This window comes from Vigna angularis, chromosome 9, assembly GCF_016808095.1.
Source record: "Vigna angularis cultivar LongXiaoDou No.4 chromosome 9, ASM1680809v1, whole genome shotgun sequence".
NCBI classification, from domain to species: domain Eukaryota; kingdom Viridiplantae; phylum Streptophyta; class Magnoliopsida; order Fabales; family Fabaceae; genus Vigna; species Vigna angularis.
Window position 1 is genome coordinate 16310804 of NC_068978.1, and position 9987 is coordinate 16320790.

General features: G+C 31.9%; 2 protein-coding genes across 2 annotated transcripts; both read right to left on the bottom strand.

The window, feature by feature from the left end:
• Positions 1–292: 292 nt before the first annotated feature.
• On the bottom strand, positions 293–5024 carry LOC108346933 (uncharacterized). The gene is made up of 6 exons (XM_017586003.2): positions 4906–5024; positions 4355–4444; positions 3544–3689; positions 2527–2721; positions 1554–1613; positions 293–599 (listed from the first exon to the last, which is right to left on the bottom strand). Exons 2-6 carry the CDS (start codon positions 4437–4439, stop codon positions 432–434), a joined length of 654 nt encoding a protein of 217 aa, XP_017441492.1. The 5' UTR covers positions 4440–4444; positions 4906–5024; the 3' UTR covers positions 293–431.
• A 1282-nt stretch (positions 5025–6306) lies between these two features.
• Positions 6307–9101, bottom strand: LOC108346877 (WEB family protein At2g38370). Its single transcript, XM_017585937.2, has 2 exons — positions 8704–9101; positions 6307–8042 (listed from the first exon to the last, which is right to left on the bottom strand). The coding sequence occupies exons 1-2, from the start codon at positions 8869–8871 to the stop codon at positions 6546–6548; spliced, it is 1665 nt and encodes a 554-aa protein (XP_017441426.1). The 5' UTR covers positions 8872–9101; the 3' UTR covers positions 6307–6545.
• Positions 9102–9987: the final 886 nt, after the last annotated feature.

Sequence of the window (9987 nt, forward strand, 5' to 3'; positions counted from 1 at the left end):
AAATTGAAGATGCAGGATAAAATGTTTGAAAATGTTTGAATGTACAAAGTGAACCAGCCTAAAAATTATAGTATAGTGATCAAATTAGGAATTTATAATTTTTAATAAAACAATCATACCCATACTCTTAGAATTAAAATTGAGACAAACCAACCATTTTTCTACATATTATTTACCAAGTAATAATTAGTATTTTTTTTAATCGGTTCGAAAACTAATTGATAAACAAAAGGGCTTTTTTTGAACTTAAATGCCACTCTTTCAAAATAAAGAAAATCTTGTAAAACACTGCTATCACACAATCATGGTCTTTGACATTTAGTGAGAGTACATAGTTACAAGCACATGGATTTTAGTTTAGATAGAAATATCAGGAGTAGAACTTAAAGCAATAAGCACTCCATAAATGTAATAAAACTCTTCTCCCATGATTAAGAGTCAGAAATCAAAGGTTCTTCTTCCATGATTGAGGCTTCCTTGTTGCTAACTGCAGTAGAAGCTGGACAAACATGTAATGTAGTGCATATATCTGTTGTTTTCAGGTACTTCTCTGCTTTCACAATAATCAGAGGTCCATATTCAAAAACCATCCTCTTGCACTGCAAAAAAAAAAAATCACCATTAATAAAGAGGAAATAATTGATCATGAAAATTATCTTTGTGATGTGTTTCTTCGGTGTATGAATTTGTCTAATAGGAACAGGTACGAAGCGCTCGAGTGGCAAAAATACTCTTCAGAGAATAATTGATCCAGGTTACTCTGCCTACACTTTAGCTTATCTTTTTAGAACAAACCTAGATGCAATTTTATATATGCATTAGAATTCACTTGTTTATAGTTTAACAAGTATGAGTTGCTTCTGATTAAAAACTATCCTTGCGGTAACCTTCTAAAGTCATTATTATAAAAGTCAAAACAAACTTAATATATATATATATATATATATATATATATATATATATATAAACTACATATGACTAGACAATGTTTTTATATTGTCAATGCATATACCAAGACATTTATTTTATTTTTTTTAATTAAAATTAGAGTTAATAGAAGTTCATGTCAAAGGTTATAGATCACCAAAATGAAACACAAATATGCACGCTAAAACGAGTGAATATAAATTTTATCCATTACTAATTATTGTTAAGACTTTAGGCGATCTTAACCTTCTTTCGTGAGATTTATATATTTTCAACTCTGCTGTTGCCCCACAAAAAGAAAAGTTTATCCAGTTCCAACGGAACAAATTATTTCATTTATTTGGTTGGACAATCCTTTGGATGGTGAAGTGCGAATAATGTCACCAATTTGCACACAAGAGCTCAATTATTGGCTAGGTAAGGAGGTTGACAGCGGAGATAAACCATTAAATGAAAATACCTGTGGGCAAAAACTATGGTTGCAAAATTTTCTTTTGCCAAGACCAGGATAAAAATTTGAAAAATCTTTTATTGGATTCATAGGATAGATTCAATGCAACATGGTGTTTAAGAATGCAACTCCATTTATTAAATAAGAGAGTGAAAGAAAGATAGAATTATCTTACCTTCTTTGCCAACTGATCCATAGAATTGCATGCCTTCAACAGTGCCTCCATTATCTCAAGCTGACATTAAATAGTTAGTTTCATATGCAACAAAAGGTGACAAAAACGTGGAGTAAAGACAGTTGCAGAGTGGGGTCAAAGCAACAGTATTTGAAGGCTTTCAAGGAAAAAAATTGAAGCCTAGAGAGGGTCAATTGTATAGATGACAGGGACTTAGGTATTATGCATATGTAACTTTCATATTAAGTAATATGAAATGCTCAGTAAAAAATATCAAGTGATCTAGTTTTCCTCTCTTAGCAACTAGTTTTTAAGGTAGGGTTTTCTGCGTGCTTTGGTGTTTAACAGTGTATGTTACAAGAATAAAAATTAAAGCACATGTAACATTCAGACTGAAATTATTTATGAGGGTAATGCAGATTCTTCCTGGTACACATGCAAGCCACATCCACGTCCTTCACAGATGATCACTATATTTTCAATTTCAAACATTGATAATTCTTTCTTATTATTTTTTATATCTATCCTTCTCATAACAAAACAGGACAAAAATGCACATTATATATTAATGTGCTTGTGCATAAAAATCTACACGCTACATTGACCACAATCAAATTCTTTCTTCTGTTTAACTGCAAACCATCCAAGCAAATGAAAAAGGAAAGAAAATTCTAATTCGGAAGTGTATAAAAATTATGCAACAAACACTTTTGAGACAAGAAAGTGCAGAAATTATCATTTCAGGGAGAGGACACGATAAACTTTGATGAGAAATATTACAGACACACTCTTCTAACACATTTATTTAAATATATTATTTTTTATTTATTGGAAATTTAAATACAATGGATACTTTTTGTCTTCATTAGTAATTTTTATTATGTTTTTGAAGTCTTACTAAGTTTTATATAATATTACAGAGTGAGTTCTTAAGTAACGCTCGACTTTCACTCAAGGATGCTAAAGTACTAACCTTGGTGTCAGGATCATTCAACTTAACCAGTATGGCTGAAACAGTATCTTTGCAAGAGTCACACTTATTTCCTTGAACTTGTGAGGAGATATTTGCAGATTGGCAGAGGTGGACCTGTCTGCAGAGTTCTCTAGGCAGAACTGATGCGATTTCTGAGAAGAAACGTGGGGCATAATAATCCACCAATTCAATGCACTGTAAAGTACAGAATAAATATATATTATTAAATATAGAGTCTAACAAGCTCTGATTCATTACATTGAACCATAAATTCCTAAGTTGTTGTTTTAGGAATCAACACTTTTTACAGAGAAGAACAATGAAAAGAAAATCAAACCTCCTTGTCTCACCAAATGTACAAAAAATGTTAGAAAAGAGAACTCTCCTTTCCATCGGTTTATTCTAGTTACAAGTCTCTCAAATCTCATGAACTCCCGCTCTTTTTCATCTAAGCTTTCTATCAAAGGGTTCCTTTCTGCTAACTAACTCTTTACTGTAAAAACTACGGATTCTTAGTTTTTCTTTTTAAACCAGCTTCTATGATAAACCTGCAATCATGTCTTGTTATCAACTAGCTTTGCTAGCTCCTGCCTAACAGCCTGTCCAATTATTATGTCTTAAGTCACTAATTTATTTTACAATTTTCTCCAAACAAAGTCCACAAACAACTAGGTTGTGTTTTTGTTAGGAACCTAGAAACAAACTACAAGAAAATAATGCTGCACATTGTATCGATTATTGATTATCAACAAAGGAGACAATTATCTTCCAAAATTCTCCTTTACAAGAGAGAAAATGCTCAATTTAATAATGCTAAGTAACAAGTCTAAGTTAATTTTATCCCCTTCAACCATTCTATTTTCATATCCATGCTAACTCCTCCCCCCATCTATATAACTATCTGCCAAGTCTCATTAACCTATTTCCTTATGTACTAACGGTTATTCTGTTTATGAGAAGTAAAATATGTATAATTATCATATTGTAAGCAAAACAGATTTAGGAAAAGTGACCAACCTGCTGTTTGAAAGAGAGAATCTGATAACATTTATTGTGAAGCGAATCAATAATCTCTCTTTGGTTCTCTTTATCATTTAGATAAGCAAGTGCCTCAGTGGTATATTCCTCACAAAGTTCACAGACATCTGATTTCCTGTTTACTTCTGCATGCAAAATATGTCCCCAGCATGAATTATTACTGAAGTAGCACTTCTATTTTAAAATTATAACCGTTCTTTAACAGAAATTATTTACACTATGTTTACCAAGTAGCATTTTTGCTTCAGTGGGCTAATGAGAACTAAGACCCAGCTGTTTCATTTTTGACAAATTGGAATCTTTTCTACTATAAAAGTGCCTGAATATGAAAACTTCACCCATAGTTCTTACATCAATTTATCTAAAAGAAAGGGATATTTATAAATTGAGACACATTGGTAAGGTTTATGGAAAGGAATGTCAGGATTGGTCTTCCTTTCCCATCATATGAACACAAAAACCTCTACAAATTGATCAAAGCCATTCAATAAGCCATGCTTGATTAGCACAAGAAATATATACAATCAGAAATAACATGAGAGTGTATTTGAATAAACTTCTTCGCCAACACTTACAGAAGAAAAAAATAGAAATAAAACGAGATTATCAATAAGGCAAAATAGCTTATACATGTTAATTTGTAAAAAAATTCTTACTTTTTTCCTAAAATACTTACGAAAAGTTTAACAGAACAAACCCTCAGGAGGAATTTGTAATTATGTTCTATGCATCTCATCGAGCATGACAGTGAAAAGCAAAAGGATGGAAAAAGTTAGTCTAACAATCTTACCACCACCGTTTGCTAGCTCTCTTGCATCACAAACCCAAGCAGCACCCAACAAAAACAGAAACAAAAGCCCCATTCTTCCTTCCATGATCCCTGTGACAAGCACTTCAAAAAGCAATGTTAAATTCCACCAGGAAAAAAAAGAAGACAGAAGCAAACGGTCACAACAGAGATATACACGTATACAGAATTAATCTTCAACTAAAGCCAATATATGCAGCATCAAAATATATTTTCAACAACCGTATCAATTAAATATTCATTATGAAGAGATTAGCAATAATACAAATATGCATCACACATAAAGCATGATATAAATTGAGTGGCGTAACAATAGTGTGAAACTAGTGAAGATAACAGCAGAAAATAAATCAGTGTGAATTGCATGATCATAAAAACAAAGAAGACGTATATATTATTATGTTTGTATGTATGAAATTAAGAGCAATAGAGATGAATGAATAACAAAAGATGAATAATTAAGGAGACAATTATGATAAGGAAAAACGTTAATTATAACGAAAGACGTATGAGGAATGAAGAAGGAAGATTGCCTGTTGTGGAAGAAATTAGGGCACCGTTTCAAAGAAATGTGTCAGGTGCAACTACGATGTTCAGGAGAAGGAAAGGTCACACAAAAGTTATGATTCCTATCAAGTTTGTTATTTACTTTTAGTTATTTATAATTTACCTTTTTATTCTTCTAATTAGCTATATCTGTTTTGAAAATAAAAATTCTAAATTAAATTAATGTTATTTTTCCAAATTCTTTGTTAGATCATTTTATTTTAATTTAAAATTTAAATATGAATTCAGTTCAAGTTAAACACTTTGGATTATATCAATTTTGAAGTCTAGTTGGTTAGAAACTTATTACACAAATAATGAATTACTTAAACTGAATAACTCACCAAAGAAATTTAAAATGTCAAAAGTGAGTGACAATGTGAACATGTCATTAATAGCATTTTTATTTGGTTTTTAGTTTAATATATTTGACATAAATAAATATTTAATAAAATTAAATGTCATACAGATTATGAATTGAGTTATGAATTTAGAAATTTAAAATTAAAATTTGTAACTCATTTGAGTTTGATTGGATTCAACTCAAATACATTTAAACAATGTCGAAATTGATTGAGTTTACATATTACTTGCATTCATAAACACTCATAAGGTAAAGTATTGTATTTTCAAGAATCACATACTTTAAAATATTATGCTGAGAAATACTTTAAAACATATTCAGTTAAATTTTAACTTTTATTAGTATATTTTAAAAAAATTTAAATTAACTGAACCAAAAATTAGAGTAAAAACGAAAGTTATATGCAGGTTAAAAAATAATTTACCACATTCTAATGAGAATAAAAAAAACTCGCATTGTAACTATTTTCCGAGAAATGAACAACACAAAAATTAACACTTCCTAGTTCAATTACTACGTATAATTCTTTAAGCATCATCCTAATATATGTGTCATTAAAAATAATTCACTGATGAAAATTCATTAATAAATTTAAGTACTTTGATAATTATTTATATACCTTCAATAAATCAAATAGTTGCTAAAAGATTGTTTTTATTTTAAAAATATTTCCATTAATATATTTATGCTATGTTATATTCCATAAATACATATAAGAAACTGGTAACATATCCCATAAAGTCCATAAATACTTTTACAATATAAAATTTAAATAAATATTTTATAACAAAAAATATTTTTTAATATGGAATTCATAATTTAGTTTAACAATTATTAATTTATATCAGAACACATTTTAAATTACCGATAATAAAAAAAAAAATTGAGATAGATATATTGAAATAGGAAAAAACAACTAAGAAAAATCTCTAAAAACAGTTTGGTTGAATAAGATCTTATTAGTGTTATTTTTCTCCAATGAATTCCCTCGAAATATCCTTTAACTAATATGTCAACATAAAAGGGAGAAAAAAACAGAACAACCTCAGGCATATCACAAATATAAGATCAGCTTACAAGAGTCAAATTGACATAAATCATCTCTACAAGTGGCATCACAATTGATGGACAAACTTTAGTTATAATGTACAAGCAAAGGGAAAACAATGCAACAGACAATAATCTAGTGAAGCAGGCACAATACATTGATTGATAAGATGCAAACATGAATTTTTCAGCACAAGATGATCAAGAAAGCCATCATCACCTCAAGTTCAGGGTTGGCTTCTTCTTCTTTTGCTGCTTTGTCAAAAGAAGAGAGAATCTACCAAATCCAAATTTCTTTCTCTTTGCAGAAAACTGCTTCTGACCATTTTCCTTCTCAGCTTGCCTGTCAAAGGATGATGCATCTGCATTTTGTCTGCCTAGCATCTGACCAAGAGAAACCTTCCCTTTAACTGACTCTCTCTCTCCAGCTTCATACTCTTCTGGCATCATCAACTTTCTACTCAATATTTCTCCTATAGACAGTGTTGGCTTAAGAACTGGCTTGGCCTCATCATTTACCAGATTCAACCCGTTCACGTCGAGTAACCGAGATTCCTTTCTATAGTGAGAAGGGTAAGCATTTTTAAACTTGGTGGAGTTATGTATGGAGGATCGCCGTCTGTGACTGTCCGACCGCCACTTCCTTAACGCCTCTTCAACTGCTAACTTTCCTAGATTTGCAGCCTCTACCCTTTCTAGAGCTTCCTCGAGGGCCTTCTTGCTGGTTTTAACTTCTTCTGTGGCTTCCTCTACCTTCTTCAAAATGTCCATTTTTGATACATTTGCTTCATCTACTAGAAGCATAGCATCTACAACTCTCTTCTTAGAATGTTCCTCGGCCTCCCGCGCCTTGCAGGTCAGTGCATTATACTCTTCAAAGGAAAGGGTAATTCCATCATGCTTCTGCACGCACTCTCCAGGTGAATTATCATTATGTGATAAAGCTTTTATCTCTGCAAGGGCAGCTGCTTCTGCTGCTCTAGCAGCTTCCTTTATTTTTCGAGCAGCAACCAGCCTGATTTCAGCAGTTTTTATCATAGCTTTTGTCTGTTCAATCTCAGACATTGCTTTCGAGACTTCTGATTTAGCAGCTTCTCCCATTCTCTTGAAATTCTCTGCCTCAGAACTCAGCCGATGGAGCTCTTTTGGAATATCCGAAGGGTTATCCAAACCAGTATCTTTTGCCACGAGCAGTTTTAGTTTTGTCTGGTTTAGCTCTTCCTCAAGACAGCATATCTTTGAAGAATTCTGAGTTAACCTCTCCCGTGTCTTCTCAAGAGATAATCTTTCCTTCTCTAACTTCTTATTGAGTGATTCAACAGAAGCGCGAACATCAGCAATATCACTTGTGGTTCTGTTCAGATTCAGTTTTGCTTGCTCCAATTCCTTTAATATTAAACCTGGGGCTGATGAATGACAGGGGACACAACCTTCATTCAAATCCTGAACAACATTACTCACTTGGTTTTCCTTATCTTCTTTCTCATCCTTTTTAACAGTACACATATAATTGCACACACTCGTTTGGAAATTCAATTTCGCTTCAGATTCTTCTTTCTGCAACTTTGATTTCAAATTCTCCACAAGCCTTTTGGTACTTTCCAACTCTTTCAAGACATCTAGAGTTTCCCTTTCTTTCAGGATCAGCTCTTTCTCCAATACAGCAGCTTGCTCCTCCAGTTTTCCAGGGTCAAGCTCTTCTGGGTGATGCAGCTAAAAAGAAGAGAGAAACTTTAATTGTGAAATTAACTCAATACAAATGCCAAAATATAACTTGAAAACATCATAAAAAAACATTAAAAAAAACTGCATTTAAGTTGTCCTTTTCTAAACAGATAAAAGCCACGAAAATATTACACTGGAAAAAACATAATCCAGCTAAGATATCATATACATGACCTTCATTGTCAGGCGAAGGGTTCTTAGCAGCTAGCACACTACCCGTAAACAAATAAATAATCAAACAAACGAAAACAAACATGGAAATGATTTGAACTTTAATAACATCTGCTTTCCACGTTTTGTGAAGATTCACAATTTATAATATTTTACTTTAGATCACTGCCTTCAGATCCAAACAAAAGTACTACTCAGAAGAACAAACACCACAAACAAGTAAAAAGAAAAAAACTTGAACTGCAGCGTGACAAAACACTACTACCTCAATTAATTAACAAAACAACAACAGTAAAACTAACAAATCCCCATTTCTTATCACAACACCATACACAATAGAGTTGGCAGAAGCAAAAACAACACAGAACCATTTTCTTCTAAATGTTCAAAATCAGAAAGGTCGAAGCTTTTCCTTTGTGCAATGCCGTTACCACACGAATCACAACTTCAAAGCGAAAAGAGGCTGATGGGTTGTTACCTCAGGCTCGAAATGCTTATTGCCAAGACCATTGATAATGGGTTTCCAATACCCAACGCCGCCGAACCGCGAGACGGCTTCCCTCACGGATTCGAACGGCGCCGATGTATCGATCTCCGCCCTGAAACCCGATTCGGACCGGTTCGCCGGCGTGTCGGAAACTTCCATGTGAAACACCGGAAAAAGTTGAATAAACAACAAAAGTAATAATAACAATAATTGAAACAATAAAACGACAAGGAAGGGTTGGTGTTTTGGCGATTGTGGAAGTAAACATGGTAACTAAATAGTAAACACAAACAAACGTGGTGTCGTTCTTAGTTTTTTTGCCATGAGCTATACCGAAGTCTTTGCCTTGATTTTCGAAACTGGGGGGGACCGGGGCCCACCACAGTCCTCAAGCGCAGACTCTTGTCTGTCAACGGTAACAAACGATGGGTCTCAACTTAACTACTATACTATTATTAATTTAATAAATTCATATATACTATTATTATTTAATAAATGGATATACGTATCTTATAAAATTTAAAATGTAAAGTGTATTAAGGTTGCATAAACGATACGTAAAGAATGTGATAACAATAGAGCGAAGTCTCCAAGATTAGGGTGTTATTAGGTCCACTGGGATTTGGTCGGGGGCATTGAATTTGAATAGCATGGTTGTTTGAGGTTATTAATTATAATTAAATGTATCTTTTTTATTTTAAATACAATGATACAATTAAATTCTTGAATAACCCATAAGCATATTATTAAAAACAATAAAAATTTATAAAAATAAGTTATATGTCTTTACCTTTTTTGTAGGATTAAAAATTCAGGTGTTTGTGTTCTTAATTAGAATAGTTATTATAATTAAAAATCATCAAAAATTATAAAAAAAAATATATTTACTATAATAATCGCAACAATAGAAATAAAATTATAAAAAAAAACTTAAACCTAGATAGCTATAGAAAATGATCTTTTCTTTATACTAGGATAGACGTTAGACTTATGAAAAAGGCAATTGTATGTATGATTTTTTTTTTACATTAGCATATAATATATCTAATACTAATAAATCATGAATTAATTTATATAATTGCTATGACAGACTTCCAATCTAATATTAAGATAATGTCATGAGTTTGTAACTTTTTTTTAGGTTTAATAGCTTATTTTGTCTCTAGTTTTGCTCATTTATGTCAAATTAGTCCATCCTTTAAAAAATGTGTCAATTGTGTCCTCACTTGATAAAATTTGTCTCAATAAAATCTCTTCCGTTAAATACGTACAAAC

Excerpts from the sequence above, each read along its gene's own strand:
- LOC108346877 (XM_017585937.2), bottom strand. The coding sequence starts at position 8,871 with ATGGAAGTTTCCGACACGCCGGCGAACCGGTCCGAATCGGGTTTCAGG. Across the intron at positions 8,043-8,703 it reads ATAAGCATTTCGAGCCTGAG|CTGCATCACCCAGAAGAGCT; the intron begins GTAACAACCCAT and ends TCTTCTTTTTAG.
- LOC108346933 (XM_017586003.2), bottom strand. The coding sequence starts at position 4,439 with ATGGAAGGAAGAATGGGGCTTTTGTTTCTGTTTTTGTTGGGTGCTGCT. Across the intron at positions 1,614-2,526 it reads TGAATGATCCTGACACCAAG|CTTGAGATAATGGAGGCACT; the intron begins GTTAGTACTTTA and ends ATTTAATGTCAG. Across the intron at positions 600-1,553 it reads TGGATCAGTTGGCAAAGAAG|TGCAAGAGGATGGTTTTTGA; the intron begins GTAAGATAATTC and ends TTTTTTTTGCAG.